This window comes from Lichenostomus cassidix, chromosome 2 (assembly GCF_008360975.1).
Source record: "Lichenostomus cassidix isolate B80296 chromosome 2, HeHo_3.0, whole genome shotgun sequence".
NCBI classification, from domain to species: Eukaryota; Metazoa; Chordata; class Aves; order Passeriformes; family Meliphagidae; genus Lichenostomus; species Lichenostomus cassidix.
In genome coordinates, this window is record NC_139482.1 from 125,310,453 (window position 1) to 125,336,401 (window position 25,949).

General features: G+C 36.5%; 1 protein-coding gene across 6 annotated transcripts in view; it reads left to right on the forward strand.

The window, feature by feature from the left end:
- The window catches only part of WWP1 (WW domain containing E3 ubiquitin protein ligase 1), a 57,161-nt gene that overhangs the window by 5,927 nt on the left and 25,285 nt on the right, over positions 1-25,949 (forward strand). For 5 of the 6 annotated variants that reach the window (XM_085053134.1, XM_085053132.1, XM_085053136.1 and 2 more), the window contains exons 2-5: positions 17,125-17,215; positions 20,530-20,668; positions 22,915-23,039; positions 25,782-25,919. In XM_085053134.1, the coding sequence (XP_084909260.1) occupies positions 17,146-17,215; positions 20,530-20,668; positions 22,915-23,039; positions 25,782-25,919 (472 nt within the window). In that variant the 5' untranslated portion in view covers positions 17,125-17,145. Of the gene's footprint in view, positions 1-10,471; positions 10,547-17,124; positions 17,216-20,529; positions 20,669-22,914; positions 23,040-25,781; positions 25,920-25,949 lie in introns of all 6 variants that reach the window. The other variant, XM_085053133.1, reaches the window with a different exon arrangement.

Below are 25,949 nucleotides of genomic sequence, written 5' to 3' on the forward strand. Positions count from 1 at the left end.
GATTTCTGACAAAATGTTGTCATGGGATGGTGAGTTAAACTGCATTGTTAAGGGAATGGCTGTGACAAAGAAAACTAGTTGGAATCTTAGTTCATAACATGACAAAAAGTCTGCTGCTAATGAACTGGCAAAATCTGTGGGCAGGGAAATTATTGAGTAATGAAAGTTGAACCTTGAGATGGAAATAACAGTGGGTAGTGTAATATTTGGTGATAGGTGCATTTTTTGTATTGACCTAGGAGATCTAATGTGTGTTGGAAAGCGTAGCTACAACTATTCCTCAAAATGGGGAGTAATGAAATATTTGGTAACAAGAACCCAACCTAATTAAAAATTGTTTTACAAAAATGTCCCATCAGGAATGGAGTAAAAAACTGAATGTTGGAATGTATCCAGAATATAACATATATGAGCTTACATACTATTTTTATATTACTTACATAAGCATATTTTTACTATTCTGTGGTAAATGGTTCTGGGAATCTCCTAGCTTTAGCTCTTTTACAAATGGACTGTTGGGTTTCTTAGCTGTTTGTATTCTGTCTTTGGTCAGGAAAAGATAACTGATTGAGGAGAGAACTCTCAGAGTAGTACAGCTGCTGTGCAAGTAAAATGAAAAATGTTGTTGATTTTTAGCATTAAAAAGTGAAGAGAAGCTTCTAGCAGAGGCCTGCAGAACAATAAATATTAGTAAAGTTCAGCCTATGCTTTTAACCCTGTGTCATGCAAGTAAACTAAGAAATGTTAGTTTGAAAAGTAAAGGAGAGTAGTCTATCAAGAAGTAATTCTTACACAATTCAGTTGAGCTTGACTGATGTATGATTCAAAATAAGGAATAAGTTGTTATACAGACAAGGAGAAAATCCCTTGCTAAGAAATAAGGATTTTAATTAAAAAGATCAGATTGCACTTTAGTGCATAAACAAAGTGCATAAAAATATTTTCTAAGAGCAAGTTAGTCTAGACTGCCCACTGTGGCCTTTCTTGGTTATAGTTTATGTTTTTTAATTTTAATATTTTTTTAATATAACTGTTAGGGACAGCTTCCTTTCAGAGTTGGTTGCTGTTCTTGTTTCTTTTGTATAAATCTGTTATGCTGCTTGCTTCAGTTTCAAAGCGTTAAAGGCCATAAGAAATCAAAATTGAATAAATAAATCTGTATTAGCAGAGACATACACTTTGGGCTTATTTTCATGCATATTTTAACATTTTTGTGTTTCAGTCCCTCCCTGATAACAGAGGGGAACTAAGGACATTTTTCCAGATGTTTATTGATGTTTATTACACTCCACAGCTTAAAAATTGGTGGTTTTGAAGATTGATACAGAAGACGTAGGAATAGAATAAGAATAAAACAGACAACATCATCATGCCTCTGTTTATGTGTGCAGTGCATTCCTAGCTTGAATGAATGCTGTGTGTATTTTTTCAACTTTTCTATCTTCTGTCCTGTCTCAAAAGCTGTATGGTGTAACTGGAGAAGGTACAAAAAAGGACAGCAAGAGGAGGAAAGATTAATATGGAAGAAGACTTAAAGAATGACTAAGGGTTTTTAATACTCTTCAGGCTGAAGGCCTGTGTGTTGACCATATCATGCAGGTGTATGTTTTTGGTAAAGGATGCTGGAGATGCTTTTCTCTTGCATGTCTTTCCTCTAATGTCTACCCTCACAGGTCCTTGAGAATCAACCTGAGTAAGAGAATAACTTTGAAAACTGACATCCTTCAGTGTGAAGTTGGATGGTCTTTACTGTGTACTTTTTGTAATCATGTGGTTTCAAGACAGTGTTGCTCTTAAGAATAAGCTGTTAATAATTTTAAGTTTTATAACTCAGTCTTCAGCTTTTCACTAGAAAGGATACTGACCTTTGTGAGAGTGTGTTTTCTTTCAGTGTTGCTTTTGTAATGATGTGTTAAAGTAATTATGCAATGTATTATATTGGTCCAGTATGGGTCCTTAAGAAGTCAAGCTTTCGGCCCTTCTGGTAAGACTTGTGTTTTATTAATTTTCATATTCTCAACTTGTTATTTTTGCTTTTTGTAGTTACATATTGGAATCAGATTAACTCAGATTAAAACTGGAAAATAATTAGCAGAAGCAGGCAACTCTTTGTTTCAAGAAGTGAGAATTATTCATCAGCTTGGAGCCTTAGTAAGGATCAGGTTGAATTTTCTAGCACTGTAGGGACTGAAGGGTTATTTTTGAAAAAGTAAGCGACAATGCTTGGCTGAATGCTCTCAGGTAGCAGTAGGTAAGATTAATGCAGTCTGTGACTGGAAATAGGACAGACATGTTTTAGTGTTTTAACACTGCTGAGATTGACAGCTGGAAAGAGCCTTGCATAGCACTTTTAAAAAATCAAATATTCAGGGAAAAGAGAGTGAGAACATGCAGTGAATTCCACTTATACCTCTTTGAGCTATTTTTTGAGATAAAGTTGCTGGTGAGAGGTGGATCACATCAAATGTCTTACTGACAAAAATGTGCAAAGCCCTTTCTGCCACTTTCTCATAGCACTGAGTAGGCTTCTCTTCCCGTCTTTGAACTGTTGCTTTTTATGACCTATCAAAACAATAGGGAGGCTGGGAAACTATTTTGTGGGGCAGTATTAATGTATTTCCCATTTTTGGTATTCCTTAGTCACCTTTTTTCATATCCCATAAAAACAAAATGGGAGGGATGTTACTGTAACAGCAGCACTCTTGGTTAACATCCTTAAAGTTGTTCCATGTTTGCTAATTTTGCTGTGGTTGCAGTTGAGATGTGTTTACACCAGTCTAAGCTATTGTAACTAATAAGGCGGTGCTGACAGGCGCGAATTCCTGCAAGTGGATTTCATAAGCTATCTGGGCACTCTTGGTATGTGCTCAGGCTCTCTGCCTGTTTGGAAGCTCACATGTCTCCATTTTCCATGTTGTTAAAATAGGTTACCTATATAGTTTAATATGGAAGTGCTTATATGTAACTAGGGTGAAGTTTTCTGTTTGCAGTGGAGGTAGACTAAAATCTGCCCATATTTTAACAGTTTATCCTAATATATTACTTTACATTGCTCTTGATGCAAGTCTGATGAACAGTAATTTATACTAAGCATTGGGATTTTCCATAACAGAAGACAACCCAGAAAGGCTGGAGACTTGTGTAGCTAGCATATTACATGTTCTGGCAGAGATGAAAACTATTTAACTAAATATTAGAATTAAAGAGAAAATATTCTTCCCTGATTTCTTGACATGTGTTGGCCTTTAACAACCAAGGCATACCCTAAGTATTTTGCTGTAAGTTGCTCTGTAGCAGTGGAAATAGGTGTAGCAGTGGAAATACAGACTCTTCTTACAATTCTTTTCTTCGTGTGCTGTTTGAGACCTTTCTTACTGGTAGTAAAAAAGGCACTACACACTGCTCCAGCTCAGAGTGATTCAGAGCTGTCTGTGGTGTTTGTGTAGCCTTTGAGTCAGGGAGCGTAGAGCTTGAGCTCATGCTGCAGCCCTTTGCTCAGCAAGCACATGAAGTTGTGTCTCTTTCCTCTGCTACATTATTGAACCTCGTGAAACTCATGAAAACTTAGTGTATCAGAGGATATTACTTCTCAGTTTATTTTGAATAACTGGATCTGGTGGTGAACAGATTCACATAGAGGGATGGAGATGAAAGGAAGAGGGGGAAGAGGCAGGTGGACACTGAGTCATGCATGCGATGTTTGCTTGGGAAAACAAGGCTGAGAAGGTACTTGCTAGTCCAAGTATAAGGCAGAACAGAACAGGCAGATGTGTGCAGTGGAATCACAGTCACTTGTTTGAGCTTCTTGCATAACACTTGGAAATACAGTTTTTTGTAAACTGCTGTAATGGTACTATATTTTTTTTTAGACCCTAATCCGAGGCTGGCAATAAATTATAGATAATGCATAGATCAATGCTGCAGCATTTATAGCAACGGTCAGTGAGTGTGCTTGCGAAAATACAGAAAATGAAATATTATTTTGTATGTAGGTTGCTATCTATATCAATATGAGTAAATGAAGATTTTTGTGATATGGAGGGATGGAAAAGGCATATAGCTTGGCTTAAGAAAGATAAATACAGAAATATTTATATCAGACCCGGTGTGAAGAATGTTAGACTTTGTCCTAAAGAGGAATAGAGAGCGTGACTTATGAGGTGCAGCTGAAGATAGTACATTTGTTCAACTTAAAGAAGATGAAACAGAGGCATGACATCATTGCTGTCTACAACTTCGTCATGATGGGGAGCAGACAAGGAGGTGCTGATCTTCTGGTGTCCAGTGATAGGAGGTGAGAGAACTGCTTAAAACTATATTGGGAAAGTCCAAGTTGGTTAATAAGAAGTTCTCCACTGAATCATGGAATGGTTTGTGTTGGAAAGGACCTCAAAAGGGTGGTCAAGCACTGCAACAAGCTCCCCAGGGAGGTGGTCATGGCCCCAAACTGTCATTCTGCAAGAGTAAAATAGAGTAGAACATGTCAGTTGGCAGGGACCTACAACGATCATCTGCCTGAAGTGAAGTACTGTCTGAAGTCCACCTACTTGAGCAGTTCTGGCTGACAGCAAGTTAAAGCACGTTGTTAAAGGCATTGTCCAAATATCTCTTAAACACCAACAGGCTTGGGGCATAGACCACCTCTCTAGGAAACCTGTTACAGTGTTTGACCACCTTCTCAGTAAAGAAATACTTTCTGATGTAAGGTCTGAATTCCCCGACTCAGTGTTGAACCATTCCTACATGGCCAATCACTGAATACCCTGGAGAGGAGATTAACACCTCTCTCCCCACTTTCCAATCAGCAAACTTACTAATGGTGCATTCAGCTCCAGCATCCGTATAATTGATAAAAATATTGAGCAGGTCTGGCCCTGGAATTGAGCATTGAGGAACACTACTGGGACAGGTCACCAGTCAGATGTAGTCCCATTTGGTACAACCCTTTGAGCTCTGCCCTTCAGACAGTACTTCAGCTGAGCGCATCATGAACCTGCTTGTCCCACAGCTGGACAACATGTCTGGAAGGATGCTGTGAGGGGCAGTACCAAAAGCCTAGCTAAAATCCAGAACTACATCAGCTACTTCCCCTTCATCCATAAGGTCAGAAGGATGTAAAATTCAGCAGGATGATTTCATGATTGCAGCAGCCGAGACAGCAACCTAGCAACCTAACATCCCCCATGAGCCCTTCTCTATTCATAAATAGCAAGTCTAGGATGGCATCTGTTCTAGTTGGCTCAGTGAGTACCTGTGACTAGAAGTTATCTCCTGCAGACTTCAAGAATTTCCAAGATTTGTTCATCACAGTGATATGATACTACCAGTTGAAGTTAATTGAAATCTCTCATAAGGGCAAGGGGTACAAATTCAGGGGTTTCCCTTAAATTGCCTATAGAATAATTCATCAGTGATTGTATTCTGGCTGGAGTATCAGTAGTAGATGCCCCCTGCAACAACTCCTTTTTTTCCATCCCCCTAATCCTCTCTCTGGGGCTCATAATCACATCATCACTAACTGTAAGGGCTGTAAAGTCAAACCCTCCCTCACATACAGTGCAATTCTTCCACCTTACCTGCTCAGCCTATTACTCCTGAACAGCCTGTAGCCCTCCATCCCAGTGCTCCAGCCATGGGACTCATTCCACCAAGTCTTACTAATACCAATGATATTGTAGCCCTGGGAGCTGACCAACCCTTCCAGTTCAGGATGCACTCAGACGGTGCTCCTAGATACATTGTTTAACTTTTATGTTGCACTGTGTGGAGTCAGGAGTTGGATGAGATGATCCTCGTGGGGCTCTTCCATCTCTGGATGTCCTGTGTTTTAAGAAGAGTTACAGTTTTCTTTCCAGTTCAGTTCTCTGTAGGTCTGCTGTAGGGTTGGCAACTTGGAACTTAGTAACAAAATATTTGTGATGTATCAGGGACGTGGCAGTATCTATGTTAGTTAACTGTTGGGGAGAGCTGATGGATGCCTTGTCTTACTGGCAAGGCCTCATAAACCTTGGAGGAGGAGTGTGCTGAAGCTGAAATTCTACTAATGTGAAAGCAAATCCTGAGGAAGCCACTACTATATTCTATACCCACCAGTATCTACTGTGGGCTTGGCAAAAAGATGAGAAATTAAATGCTTCTATATCCCTGACTGTTTTGGCTAGACTGAAGATTCATTCCCAAAAGAATGTTGATGAAGAAAGAAAGAATGAGGATATTCACACAGCTTTCTTCTCCTTTGTTTTGTCGGAGTACTAATTAACAATTTTGGGTCCTTTTCTAGTCCTCTCAGCCTCAAGTAATTCTCATTTTTTGGGGGGGAATGATTGTCAGCTATTCTTGGATAAAGGAGTGAAGGATATTGAAAATGGTTTTGGCCGTGCTTTTGAGTTTTAACAGGAGAAGCAAAACATTCTGCTGGCAGAAAATGATCTGGGGGGTCCTGGTGGACATGAGGTTGAACATGATGCAGTGATATGCCATGGGTACAAAGATGGTGACTGTTTCGTGGGCTGCATTAGACAAAGAATCGCCATCAGGTTGAGGGAGGTGCTCCTTATTTTTTACTCAACACTGGTGAGGAGGCAACACCTGGAGTGCTGTGCCTGGTGCTGGACTCCTCAGTAGAAGAGAGGAGTGTGCTCTCCAGCATGTGCTGGAGAGAGTTTAATTAAGGGCCATCAAGATGATTAAGGCATTGGAGCACGTCTGCTTTGACTTTAAAAAAAGTTTTCAATATTCACTATTACTATAGAATATGTAGTATGTAACTAATACTAATAGTAGTATTATGACAAATTTTTTGAACAGCACATATTAGTGTCCTTTCAGGTTTTCCAGATCTGTTTGTATAGGTAATACTTATGTGTCTGATGGAATAGTGATTTTTAAAAACATACGTATTTTGAACTCATCAGTATCTAGGGAATTGGAGAAACTATTAGTAAGAAGTAAGTACTAAAGGGATCTGAAAGAATCTTATGATCCTGATAAGTAGCTAACTATTCTGTTAAATAGTATCAAGGTATTAGTTTTGCACTTTTTTAAAATATCCTAGATTTTTTTTGGAGGTTGAGATCTACATTTCAGTCTGTCAGTATTTGTCTGACTCAAGTTTAGTGGTAAGTACCACAGAAAATAATTTGTTGCTTAGCAAAAGATGGTCTTTACTACAGTCTTGTCCTAAAAGTACTGTAATCATGTTTCCATTGTGTGGTGAGAAGTAAAATCAGTGCTCTTTGCATTGTTATTTTAAATGATCAGTGAAAAACTGTTTTCCATTTCTAATATTTTCTAAGCTATTAAACAATTGTTTAAGCTACTATTTATAATACTTTTACAAGTGTTACTTCATATGTGAGGAGGCTGTTCAATACTACTCACTGCATTGTACAAATTTACTGGCTAATTATTAAACTTACTCTGTGCTTTATGATTCGGAATAGATTTTTGTACCATCTTTTGCCATTAGTTTGAGCACAGAACTGTTGCTTAAATTGTTTTCACAGGGATTCTAAAAGTTAATAATCTTTCCTTCATTGAGCATACTGTCACAGAATTTAGGATTTGTAATGTTTCAGGTTCTTTAATTTCATGCATTATTTTAGGACATAGTTAGAAAAGCTGGTGGTAAGACTGCGTGCTACATTGTTCCATTCTTAAATAGTTTTGATTCTGTAACATGGCTTTCATGTGAACTTCTGTGTTGTATAATTAAAATATTTCCCAGAAAAAATTTAAATTATATAGATATATAATGCAAAAATAAAAACATACATAGGACTGAAATTTAAAGGTAGTAAAGGTGAAAACGAACAAAAAATAAGGGGTTTTAAAACCAGGAAGTGTTAGAATTCATGCAGATAAAAAAGTGTGTTTGGGAATTGGATGCTTGAGGCAAAAGCAGGATACCAGAAGACATGGGACTTGGTTTAGTCTGTGAAAAAAGAAGTAACATTTCAATGTCATATAAACAGATCTATTAAGTTAAATTGAAAGAATCCAAGACTTCCTGTGTAAGGCATCCAGATTAAAAAACAAAGGTTAGAGCTGTTTGTGTAACTTGGACTTTGCTTTTCTTGTGTATGTGTAGCAGGAGTTACACAATGAAACAGTGCCTACTGGGGTTTGCCACTGAACCATTTCTTTCAGTATATGTGTAAGAGAGACAAAAAGCCACCTGCTTCTTAATGGCACTTTGTTACTCCATAGTTCTTGTTCTGTTTATTTACTTAATTTCAATTAACAAGAAAAGGCTTTTATTTGACATTTAAAAAAAATCTCTTTAATGTTTTTGCAACTTTTAGTAATTTTAAGAGGGACTTACTGCCTCCTTAACTGTTACAATATATTAATTTACAGCTGTATATAATGATTTTTAAAGTCCTTGCCAGCTAGAAAGATGTGTAATGTGAAATAATTAAAACAGTAGTATAGCTAGACACTATTTTCTCTTTCTTAAAGTTTGTTCTTGCATTCAAACAATTTGGTTCCTTAAGAGTGTGTGTAACAGAGTGCATTAGGAGTGAAGGAGTTCTGAGTGGCTGAAACATGTCAAGGAACTATTTTGCCAGCTTTATGAATATTTTAAATTCTGACATTCCATTGAAAAGCATAAAACCAGCAAATACTTTGATTAAGTATATAACATGTCCATGAATATAGCTTTTTATTGGAAGCTTATGTTCACAGGAGTAGGGTTGGTTCCTCCCCCCCATACACCAATTAATTGCTGGTTAATAAAAGCTAATACTTTGCCCTACATGATGGCTTGTCTGAATCCCTGGTCCATCATACCTAAACCAAAATTTGTATTGGGCTTCACTGTATATTTCTGGTTACCAGATATCTGTTCAGAAAAGAGAATGGAACTGCAGACATTCTGAATTGGCCTGTAGTAGTAAATCTTAAAGAGGAAGAGGCCATCTGAAATGGAAGAGGACAGATGAGATTTTTGTCAAGAATAAATTAATTTTGTCTTCAACATGACACAAAAAGTTCAGTGGTTCTCAAAAGGCCATACTGGTATTTGTGGAAGCCATCTCTTACTGATAAGCATAGTCTTTCCATTGCTTCTTAAAGTAGCATTTGGTTTGTGGCAAGGTTTGTGGCATTTAGGGAAATAAAACTTCAGGTTCTCTATTTGCCTAAGTGTCAATATTACTATAATTTTATCTCTTGATAATCAAAGCTATTCACTTTGGGAATGCCAAGCCTTAGATTTTTCTTTTGTTTTGTTTTTGTTTTTTGTTATTGTTGCAGTGGGCAAGAGGAGTTGTAGAAATGACTCTACTATCCTGCTCAGTTTAATAAAGGCCAGCATATTTTTGGGTCTACAGATGTTTCCCCAGATCTGTTTCAGATCTGGTTTTCTGTTTGTGCCTATCCAGTTACTGAGCTGAAAGTTTCCCAATGGCAAAGGAAGAAACCCTTCATTTATGATAATAGCGTTACTGGTTCTCTGGAAGGAATAAAGTTTTGGGGTTTTTTTTTTTTAAGCCCCAGTTAATAAGACATGTCTTCAATTAGCTGCGACAAAATCATCACCATTTTTACTGTTGATAAATAGTGAAATAGACTTTCCAGTCAGAATAGTGTTCAATAAAAATTCTGGATCTTGAAAGTCTGAATGGAAGGAAATCAGCTAAGAAACTTACTTGCATCTGACATAAGAAAAGGTGGTTTTTCCTTTTTTTTTTTCTTCTTATTTTTACATCAAGAAACTTGCTTCCAATCCTGTACTTGTTGATTTTCATCAGTGTCATAACTCCCTTCTCCTACCTCAGCCTTGTTCCTTCACTGGAAAAAGAGGGCCTGAAGGCAAGACTAGAAGTGTGGATGATTGGCTATGCTCCCCAACATAGTGGAACTACTGTCTTTTCCTGAAAGATACTCACACACAGTAGCTTTGTCACCCTATACTGCATGCTTCACCATGGGCAGAGTTTCCCAAGAATCTTTCCTTCCCAAACCTCACACTCAGAAGATCAGAACAACTACAGTACAGAGATTCTGACCCCTATAGCCTCCTGAAGTCACTGTTCACTTGTCCAACCTTCAGCATTAATTGACGTTTTTACATTAATGAATTAACGTACAAGGAAAAAACAAAATTGGGTGTTATTAAGTGATGGCAAAACCAGGAACAGAAAAACTAGAGATGATATACTTGGCCTTCTGTAGGGAGTTGTGAGGGGTAGACTGTGCTTCTTGGATAAATATTCCATTGATACTTTCCTGATTTGCAGATCTCATTCAAAGTTAAATTGAAAAGCCATGCTGTGTAACTGCTTGTTTCTGCAGATTTAACATTCTCACTATATTTTAACTGATTCCTGTGATGGGATATTCCGTATGTTGTGAAATGATACCACAGATCATTAGACCATACTATCTTGGTACTTTTTTTTCTTTGTTTTACTCCTTGTTTGATTCTTGGGGTATCATATGAATAAGGAAAGGTTTTCTCTTTCAGTTGGTGAACTCTTTTACGTCTGAGTGCCTTGGTTCTTCATGAAATACCCCCTCAGTTACCGGTTCGCAGCATCAGGCAATTTATAAATACGTGTTTGGTGCTCCAGTGATAGTTCCTAACTTTCAGTTTCACAAGAAATAGCTCCACCAGGTGCGCTGATTACAAAATGAGTAATGCAATTTAAAATGTACCTGCTTAAATGCCATGAATAAGTAATTATTCCACTAATGGCTGAAAAATAAATTAATAAAATAATCACTGTTGGGGTTTTCTTTTGTTTCTGATGTTTTCACAGCATTTTGAGATTTAGAGAATATTCTTCACAGGAGTGTAAATTTTATAAATGTTAATGAGACTGACTTCCATGAAACTGTTGATTCACATGAATTAGGAAATGATCCTTTAATTTTTTCATAGACTACTATGGTGTCCTTCCCATGGTTTTGCTGGGGTCTTATTTTGTCCTAACTGATAGGTAGTTACTCAAAATAATATATAAGACTGAAGTAATATTAAAATATCAGCTCTAGGAGTTATTAACTAGATTGTACTCTTCCAGTTGATGTAACAACTGTATATGATGAGGATGGTTTAGATAGAAGTGTTGTGATCACTGTGGTTTTCATGGAGCTCTCATGAATCTCTCTGTGAATTTTTGTTGTCCAAGAATTTTGAGGCTGGGGGTGGTATTTGTAAGTGTTGATGAAACAATTCTGAAAGTAAAGCTTCACATCCTTTAGGCCAATGAAGCTTAACTTAGATCTTGAATAAAGAGGTGTAGCAAGTTCATATTCGGTGATATGTGGTCATTGTAGCCCTGTTAGAATTAATTCCCTGGTTTTCAGGAAGTTTATAACTGCAAGGATGCTGACTCTTACATTGCTGTATGTAATCCTCTTTTTAAGATTATGTTAAGATAACCTCCAAGATTTTAACCATTAATCAACATGTTCAGGAGCCAAACTGGGTGTTTATTTTGAGAAACAAGAAAATGAGGTTTAGGGATGAGGAAAAAAAAAATTTTCCATGATTCAAGAAAACAGTAAATAGTGCTCCTATGACACAGTGTTCCATTGTCCATTAGTGGTAAGGGCTTACATTATTTAAAATACAAATTTTAAAATATTTTAGTAAAAAAAATCTTCATCTCTCAGTGTTTTTTCACCACCCGTTTTTTTTTCTCATGTAGGCTTTCTTGCAAATTAAATAAAGAAAGTACAGGTATTTTGCTTTTGACATTTTCCATGGCTGTAAAAACTACTCAGTCTTCCTAACGAACATTTTCACTTCACTTGATGTAATTGCCATCCCATCCATTCCTTCATCAAGATCAGCCAATGTGTTTAGTTGAAATTTTGTTTATTTTTGGCCATGCAGATATAATTTCTTCTGTTTTATAAAGACGGGATGTTGCTAGTCCTTGGTATTTTCAGATTTTCAGTGCTGGAAGAATATCTAGTAGAACTCTTAGAAATCTCAGTTTGTAGAAGGTTTTATTTCTAATAAGGTAAAAGAATGATGGTAGTCCCTTCCTCATGCAAGTCTATCAATTCTTCTGCTTATGTGACTATTTTCCTTGCTTAGTTTCATTCAGTGTATGTGTGGTCTCTCTGCTTGCCCCCCAAAAACCTGAGATTTTTGGAAACATTTATGTCAGCACTATTTTATTAATTTTGGACTTCTCTCTCATGGTCTCTTCTCCCAGGAGACCTTTTCATGTCCTGTCATTTTCTTGAATATGACAATCATTACTAGTTACTTACACAATGTCAATAATACTGTTTTTGTCACCACTGCAAGGAGTTCTTGTCCCATGTCTCACCTCACCCCTGCCATGTCTGTATCAGTAATTTTCTTGTCAAAGGTTGAAGGGCTAAGTTTGGATTATGCTTCTCTTTTTTTCAATTGTGCAGCAGCATTTGTCATATGTTCAGACTAGCCTTTAGGGACTAATAGGTGTTTGAAGCTCTAGATGAAATCATTCATCGTGTACAATCTAGCTTGGCTGACTTTTCTTCCTGAAGGCTTTGTTTACCTGGAGTAAGTACGTGTTTGACTGGAAGCCAGTGTGACCCAGTGTGCATCAGGCAGTGAAAACTCTGTTTTGTTCAGTTTTTTAAAATATTAACGTTAGAGTAGCTTTTTGGATCTTGAATGAAAATGACAATTGTCATGTGAGGAGGCTGCCTTCTGAAGAACCAACCTGCATCTGAGCTGATTAGGCAATAACCTGTTAATTTAAAAATGTCAGTAGCTGAGTTTGGATAGATAGTGATGAAAATGATTGATGCCTGAAGCCTTAAAGAATTACTTTTTTGACATGTCCTTGAGAAAGAAGTTTCTAGAAAAAAAAGTTGATGAGTTTTCTTATTCTGACTCAGAAAAAAATTAATGTTTCCTTTCCCCATAATTCCTAACCAGTTCTTCATTTCTAACCAGTTAAGCAAGGATGAGTGGGCTGCAGTGTTAGAATCTTTGGAACATGGTGAAAACAGAATCCGTCAGTTCAACTGATTTGCTCTGTTCAGTAAAGCCCCTTTCAATATAAACTGTGACATTAGACTTTCTTCATGTGTTGTCAGTAAAAATCTATATTTATTTAGAAAAGCTTAAGTGCCTTTTCTGGATGTTCATCTCTTTTACATTGTTTTTCCAAACAGTATTTGACATGCATGTCAGTATTTTGTTTACAACATACTGAAAATGTGGAACTGTAATAATTGCTGTGTAAATGCACCTAAGTGCACCATATTGGCAAGAATATAAAATAGATTTCCATTATAGAAGGATGTTCATTTAACAGGGGCAGAACAGCTCATCCGGGGGCTGTTGTTGTGGTTTGCAGTTATGTAGTTATATACAGCCCCTCAGCCAAACTCAAGCCTGGCTTTGTTTTATCTTCATCAGCTGTTGAGATCTCCCTCACATTGCAATAATTTCTCCCAGGCATCATGGTCATTTTTTCCTTCAAGGGAAAAGGCGCAAAGCTAAGTGTAGTGAATTTTTGCTTCACTGTTATCAGATGATTGGCAAACGTGTTTGCCGGATGCAGTTAGGAGCTTAGTAGTTAGCAGAGCCAGAAACTCAGGTTTGGGCAGGTGGTATTCCTTGCAGGTAAATCAGCACCTGAAGTGTGAGGATATTACGCAATGAACTGTCTACCTGAGGACTCTGACGGAATTTATTTATTTCTGTATTTATTTTGCTTTGTGCATACTTGATGTGAAGTTAAAAGAAGCGCAAGACCCATCCAACCAACCAAATAAAAATCAAAACCCCTTAGCATTTTAGATCTATGCAGATTGAACAGTTGGAGGAAAGAAACCAGTAAAAACAACCCTAATTTGTCAATTACAGAAGTATGCCTAAACTAATTTTTTAATGTATGTTTAGAGCTAGAGTGCAGATCTTGGTGTCTTGTGAAGAATTTGAACTTAATTGCCTCAGAATTGCTTGAATATATTGCTTTTATGATGTTTTTCATATCAGTGGCCTTCAAAGTCAGGTGTACAAGACCATCCAGTGGAATGTGGGAAGAAAATCTAGGATTTATATTTTATCTGAAAAACAAGAAAGAAATTAAGCTTTATTTAGTATACATATTGACACTGACACCTTCTGTAGGTCTGAATGTCAGATGGTCCTGTGTCACATTTGGTTGGTAAGGTGCCCTGAAGACACCTTACCTTAATTTGTGGGTTATAATCTTTAGTTTTTACTAAACAAATGCTCACAAAGTGGGCAAGTGGCTTAAAAAAGTTCCTGCAAAGAGACCATGGATTGAAGATAATAATAATAATGCGAATAATGGGAAAGCTGATGCTTCTCCTACTCCTAGTATGAACTCTAGGCTGGATGTATTACGAGATAAAGCCATTGGCAATTAGACCTGACAAGAGGCCGGCCAAAAGAATTTGGTTTATCAAGAAGGGCGTTTCAAATATGGATGTACATCCGCTATTGGAAATGATGAACATTGTTAATTGAGGTGTCAGCTAATGATAGTATGAAACCATCACAATTAGCAAGGCATTTAAAAACTAAGCACCCAGAACATGAAGACAAACATCAACAGTTTTTTCAGCAATGTTAAAGTTATGCTATACTGAATCCAGAACTACAGGATTTTGCTAAACATAGTGATAGATACTAGAATCCTCTTTTGGGATTTCTCATTAGCAGAAGTCACAGATACTGTTGGGGAAACACTTCATCTTCCTGTGGTAGTAAAAATGTCTGAAATAATACAATAAAATTTCTGAAATAATACAAATAAAAATGTCTGAAAACAATGTGGTGACAAACTAAAACACATTCTTTTGTCAGCAGATACTGTTGGAAGATGTCTGGAAAACATTGCCAAAGTTCTGAAGAAACAAATATTAGAAAAAAAATTACACGGTGGCAGAGGCTGGCTGTACAGACAGTTGGATGAAAGTATAGGTGTTTGTGATGTGGCTCAACTTACAGTAATTGCTAGATTCTGTGTCCATAATGAAATTCACAAAGAACTAAGTCACTAGGGAAAGATGTACCAGACAAGAGACATTCCTAACTGTAAATTCTAAGCAGTATCTTCTTTAATAACAGCATTGTTTTTTTAAATAGAAAAACTGTACAAAAATAACCACAGATGGAGTGGCTGATTTGACCAAAATAAAAAAGTTCCTGGGATAAGGTTACAGGCTAAGCACCACAGGTAGAATTCATTCACTGCATCATGCATAGTCAAACAACAAGGAAGTTGGAGCCATAAGTGCACAAAGTGCTGCAAGATGTCGTCATCGTGGTTCTTTTAATGAAAACAAATCCTTTAAATAATATTTAAAATAATCTTTAATGACACTGGGTATGACCAGGAAGATCTTTTGAACTGTGAAGAGGTTCGTTAGTTATCATGGCAAAGCACTTGGAAGAGTTGTAAAACTTGAAGATTAATTATGTGTTTTATCTCACAAAAAGACAAATGTCATGAGTTTTCTGACCTGTTTGGTGATAACAGTCAGCAGTGTGCTGACTAACAGTTATTTTCAAAAAAGTAAAGACACTTAAGACACTTTGCCTTGCAGGTGAAGATGGCATTTTAACAAGCAAGAAACTAACTGCTTTTTGAAATAAACTGGTGCTATGAAGAGAGCACTTTGAAAATGGTTGTTTTGAAATGTTTCCTTGTGTGATTTTTGTTGCCAGAAAAGATGTGTGTCATCTGTAAAACCTCCCATATTTGTATGCTTAAACTTGGAAGCAGACTTTCCTCATCTGCTTAAAAGTTCTCCCAATTAAGAGTTTCAGAATCTGAGAATGTATTAAAAGTATAAAAACACGACATCTTCTATTTGTTTGCAATAGCAAGTGATTGATATCAAGGAAGATGGAAATTTACTGGCCAAATTTCAAGAAAAACCTTTGTATAATTAGTGGATGGAGATGCAAAATGAGTATCATGATGTATAAAGTGTAGCCTGTGATGCACTTTGATTTGGATGTACATATCTTTACAAATTGCGTTTTCCAGCTATGACAGCCAATAAACAGAATTTAAAACCAAACCTTCAAATCATTGTATTACAAAGTGTTAAGTCAACATTTTAAAAAAATGCTGAATCATATTCAATCATATGGCTCTCACAAAAAAAAATATTTTAGTAAGTGCAAAAAGGTTTTTTACCATTAAAATTCTTTTGAAATAGTTTATTTCATCTTTATCTCATCCTTTTTAATTTCGGGGTCTATATGTTGTAATGTATACAGAATACATTAGTTCTGTGGTACATATATGTAATTTGTAAAGAAAGACACACATTGGAGGTATGTACTCAAAATTTTTTTACTTATAGAGGTACATTATCAAAGAAGTTTGGTGACAGCTCTTCCCATATTGTCATTGAAACCAATTGTGTTCATAGAAATAAATATGTGGAAGCTCATTCAGATCAGGGAGAGGCTGTGTATATATTCTTTTCTCATGAAAAACAGTTGTCTGATAGAAAGAGAATATTTTACTTCTAGTTGTGTTTCAGGTGTAGTAATTCAGGAGGTCAGGAGTGATGCTGTTGGAGTGTTTAAGTGCTGGGATGCCCCCTCTGGGATCTGGCACACACTGAGTGATAAGGTGGGGTAGTCCTTGGAAAGTGCTTATTGTCACCTCAGTAGATGAGGGAAGTGATTTGTGGGTGGACAACAGAAACCTGATGGCAAATCTAGCGATAGAATGTTTGTCTGAATTGCTCTCATTACTGCTTGAATGTATTGTTCTGGTGACAGCATGATTTTCAAACACGTAAATGTTTCAAACACTTTGTTCATTTGAAGTTGTTAGTACTCAGCTCATCTGAAATCAGACCATAAGTATGTCTTCTAGAGGGAGGAATATTGATATGTCACAGCTGAATTTCTATTCTTGCCTTACACAGTTGTTCTAAATTATGTAAATATATATGTTACTGAAGTGTCTTGGCATCCTTAGAAGTGTAACATGGGACAAATTTCTGAAGTGTTTGCTTTTTTTAAACTGCTGTTATGAAATAATGTGTTCTGCCATACCTAAATAATATTTGGTAACTTGTTGATTAGTTGAACATTTTATTTAATAGCTGTAGCTAACATGGAGAGGTAAGTATTTTTTCATTAGCTACCCATTTGCTTTTTTTCAGGCTGAAGCCTAAACCTTTGACATGGCCACAGCCTCACCAAGATCTGATACAAGTAACAACCGTAATGGAAGATTACAGATGCAAGTAACAGGCAAGTAGTGATTTGTGTCATAGTGATTTTTACAGGAAAACGTATGTATTCTACAAAAGCAATCATGGAAGTGAGCATAAAAACGAACTAGTATAGTTAATAGTTTAATTAATGAGAGGAGTGTTACAGATAATAATGTGACTATAATACATGTAGATGATTGCAAGCTACTTGGAGATTATACAGTGAGTTGCATGGCAAGGTTTAACATCTCTTCAGCATAAAAAACCCCAAAAGATTCTGTGCAACAGTACAGACCATTGCAAGAAATTTTGCTTGGAAACAAGTGATCAGTGACATATATTCTGAAGAGGGAACATATGTTGCTGAAATTCTACAAGAAAGATGTGTGGTTATAGTGAACCCGAAGCTGAAAATGGGTACAATGTTGTAGTGAAGGTGGAGAACTGGAGGACATCACAAAATTTGCTAGCCGTTTAAAAGATTAAGGTCTTTCATTACATATCAGGTAAATATTTGTAGAATATAATATCCTTAGGGCTGCAGGTTGGATTACACAGACATATGGAATAATCCAGGTTGGAAAGGACCTGTGGTGATTTCCTAGTCCATTATTCTGAGGAAGGCAGGGCTACCTTTAACATTGGTTCAGGTTGCTCATGGTATTGTCCAGTTGAATTTTCAGTGTCTCAAAGGGTGTAGAATACCAGCTTTCCTGATGACAAGACACATCACTGTGAATGTTTTTCCTTTTGCTGTGCTAGTTCTTATAGTTTGAGGCAGAATTCAGCCATCCCAGTATCTGTGGAAGGGAAACACAGTAGGCTACAAACAGTCCTGGAAACTTCTGATAGTGCTGGGGACACATTTTTAATAGATGTTGAACAGGCCAAGTAGATTATGCATTTTGCTGCTGATGGACAAGAACTGGTCAAAGATGTGACGGCTGGTGTCAGCTGCTCTTTCTGTGGGATGGCAGAGCAGAACTCAGACTTCCTTGTAGTCTGAAGATAAGCAAAGTACATAAAGGTAAAGAAGTTTGATAGCTAATTGTGACAGTGTCACAGCAGTCTAAAGTGAAAATGTTACCAGGCCATAGTAAAAATACTGTGTATAAACACATCTACCATAAACATAAATGTGTGTATTTATGTATATGAGTTATATCTTACCATTAACTAGCTTGAATTTTCCAGGGATTTTGAGAAATCTGGGAGCGCTGAAGTAAAAATGGATTCATGGCCAAGAATGTATTAAGGCTATCCGAGACAAAATTTGGGAAAACATGAGCAAGATACCTTTTCTGACTAAAGGCTGCATCTAAAGAAAGATGCATCTTGCTGGATGATCCAAAGATGGCCAGGTTAGCTGAGAAAAAATTACTGAGGAGTGTGCCAAATGGATATTTTATGAAATTAGATATGAGAAGAACCTTAAAACCGATTAACTTATGTAAAGATCACATAACTCAATAATGTAATGAATCATCAAAACTGGAAATAACTAATAGGAGCGATGGAGTCTCCTGTAGATTGAATGTATATATTTAACTGTAACAAACTGACTTATATAAATGACCCTTAACTTCAGATCTGTGTATACAGAAATGGTAATTTTGTATCCTGTACTGAGCTGCTCCTTATGTAAATAATCTTGTATTTTTCTGGTACGGGGACTTCTTTTGACTCCAAGAGATCTGGGCAGGGGCTCAAATGTGAAGAAGTCTTTAAAACATTTAGGATTAGTTTTCTGAAGGTTTAGTTCTCTAACCAGTCTTTATTGCAAGATCTCAGGAATGCCAGTGGCAGTAACAGGGAAAGGAATGGGAGACAGAGAAGTGTGGGACTGTAGTGTTGCTGACCTACACTGCATATTTATGCACAGTTTTGGTTATGCTGCTGTAGAAGCTTGGCTTATATTTCAAGAACCATACTTGTAAAGCACTTTTATAAAGGCAGCAAGTATCATTGCAGGCAAGGAATTCATATGGAGTTGTGACTTGTTTGAGTTTTGACAGATGTAACATGTTGCAGGGGTGCTTTGCCATCAGTATTTGTTCAAATATTCTTGGAGAGATCTTGTCTTATTTTTAGTTTTCTGCATTCAAGCTTTCATTGTTATCAGGGCTGCAGTTCCCTTTTATGACCCACGATACATTACTAAGACTGGGCTTTCCAAATGTGAGGGAGTTAAGTTTGCACCTTTTATTTTAAACTAAGCAAAAGTCTGTGGCTAGTGCCTTTAGAATCTTCAATGGTTGCGTCCCACTAACTTTTAAATAACTAATGTATACATCTCAGAATACTGCAGTCCAGAAATATGCCTCCCTTTCAGACAGTTTAGTAAACTTCTATGTTGAGTTAGCAGGGAACTCAATGGAGGAGGAAAGGAACAGAGAAGAATTATTTCCAAGTGGCTGCAAATACTCAGCCTCACTTTACTTTGCAAGTGGAGGGAAGAAGAGTCACACTGAAGCATGGGAGGAATTAGAGAGAAGGCATAGCCAGCAGGTAAATACAGCTGAGAGTCCATTCTTGTGGTCTGTTCAAGACAGCATCTGCCTGAAATAGAATTTAGAATCGTGGCAGTTAGGCTGTTGTTGGTTTTTATAGTGACTTCCTCAGCTAGGTGTGAAAGAGGGTGAACAGATATGTTCAGGAGCACAGAGGATCTCACCAGTGATTTGGAGGTGAAAAATAGCTTCTTTGATCAAGTGTTTCTTAATTTTTGAATATTGAAACAATTGAACAATTGAAACCTGAAACCTTTGAGTTCATCTGCAAAGCTGTTTAAATAGGGGAAATCTAAGTGTAGGTTTCTTAATTTTAACAAACTACTGTGTAAAACCACAGGTCAACCACACAGTAATACAGGCAAGGAAATGAAGCTCTGCATATAGGCTTTGCTATACAGGGACATTTTGAAATAGGTGTGAACTGCATCGACTTTCATAACAATATATAACTGAAAAATAAAATCTGCCTGATAATCTCTCAGATGCATCATAAGATATACTTAGGCATTTTTCAGTTAAGGGAATAATAGGAAGAACAATGAGAGAATAACCTATGTTATTTCTGGTGTTTATCTCTAAAATAATTGTGCTGTCACTCCAGGAAGTCCTGCCAGGATATGGGGAAAAGAGTATGTGACACTTGGTTTCAACCATCTGACAAAGTAGCCTTTGAAAATAAAAGCCACCATTTTCACATTGACTTCTTTCTGTTCAGCAGAAGTTGAGAAGATGAGGAATAACATTGCCATGCTGTGTATTTCATACAGTGTGTAGGCAGTACATTTTCTGTTTTTCAGCAACAGTATGCTGTTATAGATAAAGCAATGTATTTTATTAGTTTCTAGTGCCAAACTGAAACGGAAAAAGAATTGGTTTGGAACAACTTTCTACACGGAATTAACTGCAGATGGAGAAATTAAGAAAACAGCAAAATCAAGTAGTTCTTCAAATCCTAAATGGGACGAGCAGCTGACAGTGTAAGTAGATTTTTTGGTTGTTTGATACTATTTATTAGACAGACATTGCAGGCAAATGTTTACTAAGCTTGGCTGCCTACATAGTTTGCTCTGGCTGTTGATGTCTAAATGTAGACATAAGTTGGTATTTATCTCAAATGATTTTTTTTCTCAATCCGTACAGTATTTTGAGAATATTTTTGTACAGAATGTACTACTTCCATGCAGTAGTTGTACATGGTATAGTTTTGATATTTGTTAGCACACCTTGCTAGAAAGAGTTACTAATTGTAACCATGTTATTCCCAACTTTAAAATGAAAAAAGTCTCAGCTGGATAAGTAATGAGGTTATGAGGAACATCACTTCTTCCTTTGAATTTCCCAGTGAAGGGGTATGCACACAAAAACTGCAAAGTGACCTTGCAACTTAGCCTGATATTTGACCATTTTAATCTTCTTGTGGTTTCATTTGGTTTAACTGTGCTAGGGGTGTAGATATACCTGAATATGACTCCATGGAGAACTGACAATCTTGCTCTTGGCTAGAATGCTTTATTCGCAATCAAGATTGTATTGGTTCAAACTTGTGTGTGGAAGCAGCATAGCTCCTGTCAAGTGGCACTGAGCCTGGGCCAGTAAATTTCTAAGCATCTGACATACCTGTGTGCAATAGCCAGCTTTGTTAATAGTAGGAACCTTGCTAGATTCCAATAACTAATGGTGCTGGAGAGTGGGGAGTGGTACATCTTTGGGGAACTCTTTGCTTGGGAGCACTTACTTACTCCAGACCTGGTCTGAAGCAAGTAGGGTATTCCTGTGCCTCATTTCTCAGTATTTCAGGTTGATTGAACTTATCAGCCTTTTGCAATGTTGTAAAAGAGAATAACGTAGTCTTGGACCTGAGGATGGTTTCCAGGATCAAGAACTAGAACAAGTGCAGAGCTATCAGTACCTTCCCAGAGACCCAAGTTTCTCTTGAGGAGATGGGTTTGATTTGACAGGATTTGGTGATCTGATGGAATTGAGGTAATTTGCAATGCATAGTAAAGGCAGACTCATTTCATAATGAGTATTGCTTACCTAGGGTCTTACCCTTACATATATATGTTTAAAGTATTCTGGCTGCATCTACCTCTGGCTGTTGGAATGGTATTTGAGGTTTAGTGACCTCTCTGGCTCACCAAATTCTCCTCGCTGCTACGGGTCAGCAATATATTTTCTGTGTGTAGGTGTTGGGGATTTTTTCCTTAACTTTGTTGAGATGGTCTTTTACTAAGTCTTCCATTAGAAGGCAGCCTATTTAAAATGCAAAAATATATTTACTTGTGTTTCAGCAAAAATGATCCACATTGTCCAACATGTTCAAGTGACTGTAGAGCTAGTCATGGTGTAGAAGAGGGTGGGGGTTCTTTTTATTATTATTTTCATCATTGCTGATTCAGCTTTCAGTATATATTAAGCCAATACTGATGGATATGTGGCCTTTGATGTTTTGCAACAAAGTACTTCTACTCCTGTTTTTCACAGCAAGAGCACCCTTGCAGTACTAGACCCTGTACTACAAAATGTAATCTCCAGGACCTAGCATAGCTTGAGCAGGGGAGAGATCAATGCCAAAGGTTGTCATAATATTACTGCAATTAGGTCCTTTACCTTTCTGCTTCCTTCCAGTTTTTACTTTAGCCTCATCATTTGATTTTTCCCCTTTGATTTATGTATGTATGACTTACGGTTGTATATATATTTGTGAATTCACAAAAAATGTTTATCAGCAATTACATGGCAAGCTGACACCTGTTAAGTGGGTTTTTCCTGCTTGCAAATAGATGCTTCACTGCTTTTTCCTTTTAAAAAAAATACTTAGTATTTTTGTTTTCAGCAACAGACAAATATACTTCCCACCTTTTTCTCCCCATTTAATAATGTAAGATTTTAGCTAGAACTCCAGAGGAGCAGGGGAAATCTGCCTTTGGTAAATAAAGATATGTTTTATATAACTGAAATTTGAGCTTAGTGTAGGTTATTCTGATACTTCTCAAATTCCTTATGCTATCATAGTAGTGTACTTCAAGTTTGATCCTAAGTATAAATATCGTGTTTGCAGTTGTTAGTTAAAAAATTTCCCCTTGCAATACAAAAACTTATTTCACTTCATTAGTATCAAGAAATACAATGAGAAAGTGAATGAAGTTCAAATACTCCTAATAACAAGAACAAAGTCTTTAAAATCCGTATATATATATATTTTAATGTATTTTATATGCAGGAATGTGACTCCGCAGACTACGCTGGAATTTAGAGTGTGGAGCCATCACACGTTAAAAGCAGATGCTTTATTAGGAAGAGCCACTGTAGACTTGAGACAAGCTTTGGAGATACACAATAGAAAATGTAAGTTTTCATGAAGGATATTTTGAATAAAGTAGAATTATTATTACTAATCTGTATATTGGAATGGCAACCAGACTACTAACTATACATGTAATTACAACTGACTTTCAGTTGATGTCTTTACTTGTCTCTTGTAGAGATGTCTGTGCTATTGAGAGGAATTTAAATGTAACAGTGGGATATAATACTTTTGAAACAAACAGTAGAATATGAGTTACTGAAAATTAAGTAAAAGCAGAGGTGATTGAATACAATATTTTGCAGCAAGCTAACTAATTTGGTAGAAGATCTGTTGTAGATTTGGTAACCAAAAAAAAAGCTAAACTTTCAGAAAAGCCATGTAATTTTTCATGTTTTTCTTCTCTGGAGTCACTAATCAAAGGCTGGATACTTGTCCCTCATAATTTAGCTGCCTAGCATGCAATAGAAAACATTGATTAATGAAACAATTGTGATCTTCTTTTTAGTACATTAGAGATTGTTTGTTCTATGTAACTTCTAATTTTAAATATTTTTAATAGAATATGTCTAATTTGTTTTTCAAATTTTTTTTCTTTAGTACAAAAAGGTGGTGAATCCACACTTTAAATTCCACTCCAGAGTGACAGAATTCCGGCTTAACCAATCTTAACCTTTCTCAAAGTTAGATATACAAACCTGAGGTGTCTGTTTAGGAAGATGGGGGTAAAGGAGAGCCAAAAAAAGCTCAAGTTTTCTGATTCATACAGAAAATTGAAACAGAATCCATAATTAAGTGGCGCTTCTTCAACAATATTGTAATGATTCAGCAGAAGGTTTCATAGTTAAGCAGAAAATTTTCTTTTTCTGCTTATAAATAAGAAAATTGTATCAGAAGAAACTGGATTGTAGTAATATTAGCCAAAAAAAAGTAATTAATATTATAGCTGTTTCTTACAAAACAGTTAATATTTTGTTACTGTAGATCCAGGGGATGTAGGATCTAACAACTTGACAAATTGTTTCAGGGAATGGTTGACTAAGTTTGCTGTACATTACACCCAAAACTAATTTATGTACAAAGTTTCTTATTTGGGCAAGTCACTAGTTTGATGCTTACTGGATTATCTAAGAATTCACTGGTAGAATAATCTGATTGGTATCCTTCTTTATTCAGCTATTGATCCCTGTTCTAAAATGCATCACTTGAAAGGCTCTTTGCCGATGAATATGGAAAGGGGAAATCCTCTAAATACAGAAACTTCAGAATTAGTGTGGTTACTTTTTCCGTGAATACCACCAGCATTAAATTGTTGCTCACACACCTCACCATTTTCTTGCCAGCTCAGTTGAACTACATCCAGCAGTTGGTCTGGTTTAGGAACATAAGCTGTTAAAACAGCAGAAGTTAAACCAACCACCTTTTGCAAAAATTGTAAGCGTGTTAATTAAACAACCCAGTGGTAGGCTAGTTCCTTCTTTCTCTTCTTTGAGGTAGTACTATTTTGCAAAATGCAGATTGCTAAATCAGTAATCCTTTAGATTTAGGAGCTTTGTGCTTGCTCCAGAGATTTAAAGTCCTTTGAAATGTTTTGTAGTGCAGCAGTGTCTGCTGCTAACTGCTGCCCAACTACGCTGTCAAACCTGCTCTTTCAAGCAATAGCTTGGGGGTATCTGGCAATAGGTTATGGTAGCCTCACCTGTTTTCATGTTTACTGTTCATTTATGATGCATGCTAAGAATGAAAAAAAGATGCAAATGCTAGTTTAATGCATAGAAGTGCCCAGTGAGCTTTAAATTTAACTTGGAATGTTATCATATGGAGGGAAATATGATGGCATATCTTAAAAAACTAATCTTTTAATCTGAGAGCACAAATACTAAAAGGTCTTAACCATTTTAACCTGATTAATGTGAGCTCCTAGCTGACTGTGTTTGGATTTATGACATGTAGCTTTAACTGTTCTACTAGTAATAGTTGATTTAGAGAGAATTACGTAGCATCTCCAGCATGTTTTACCTCTGGATTATGTATGTCTCTCTAAAAGAGCATGTATTGCATGTCAGTCAGATTGAATTCTTTTACTGCACCATCAATTATCTCAATTTTTCTTTTGGTGAAAATAGTTTCTGATTTATTTTTTGGTTACCTAAGGCATCTCTCTTACTGTTTAATCCTTGGAGTTGCAATCTATGAAAATGGTAGTAAGGATTTACTAAAAATAATTTTAAAATTGAGAGAGGACTCTATGCAGTCTTTGCATTTACTTCTTCCTCAAAGAGATGTTCTTTTCAGTGGTCTTTTAGAATGAGTTTTGGAAGGTGCTATGACAAATGAATATAAGCTCTGGTTGTAAAATGAGGTTGCCTGTGGCTTGTAACATTTGGATGTGTTGTTCAGAAGTTGTTTGACTTTAAGCCATCACATGTTATGTAAGTAGTGCATAATTTCCCAAGGGTTTAATGGAAATAGCAGACCTGAAAAATCATTAACAACAAAGTACTGGATCTCCATGGATTCTTTAGCATACATATAGAATATAGTATGTAAACAGACAGTTAATTTTTAAAATAAAGTGTATGTTTACCCACAGCAGGTGTAAATGCACATAGCTCCATAGTGATTTCTACGTTGATTTGAGTATCTCATGTTCAATTTTCTAGAGCTAAATGTGTACATCACATTTGTGTGTTAAAAGTCTCTTTTAATATTATTTAGAATTTAATCTTTCCTTTACCCCTTCTTTCCTTCTCTTCCCCTACCCACCTCAACTCTATTTTTAGTGGAGAAGGTGAAAGAACAGTTGAAACTCTCTTTGGAAAACAAGAGTGGCATGGTGCAAACAGGTGAACTGACAGTTGTGCTAGATGGTTTGGTTATTGAACAAGAATCTCTTACAAATCTCAGTTCATCAGCAGCCAGTAAGTTAAAACAATTAAATCAGATGATAA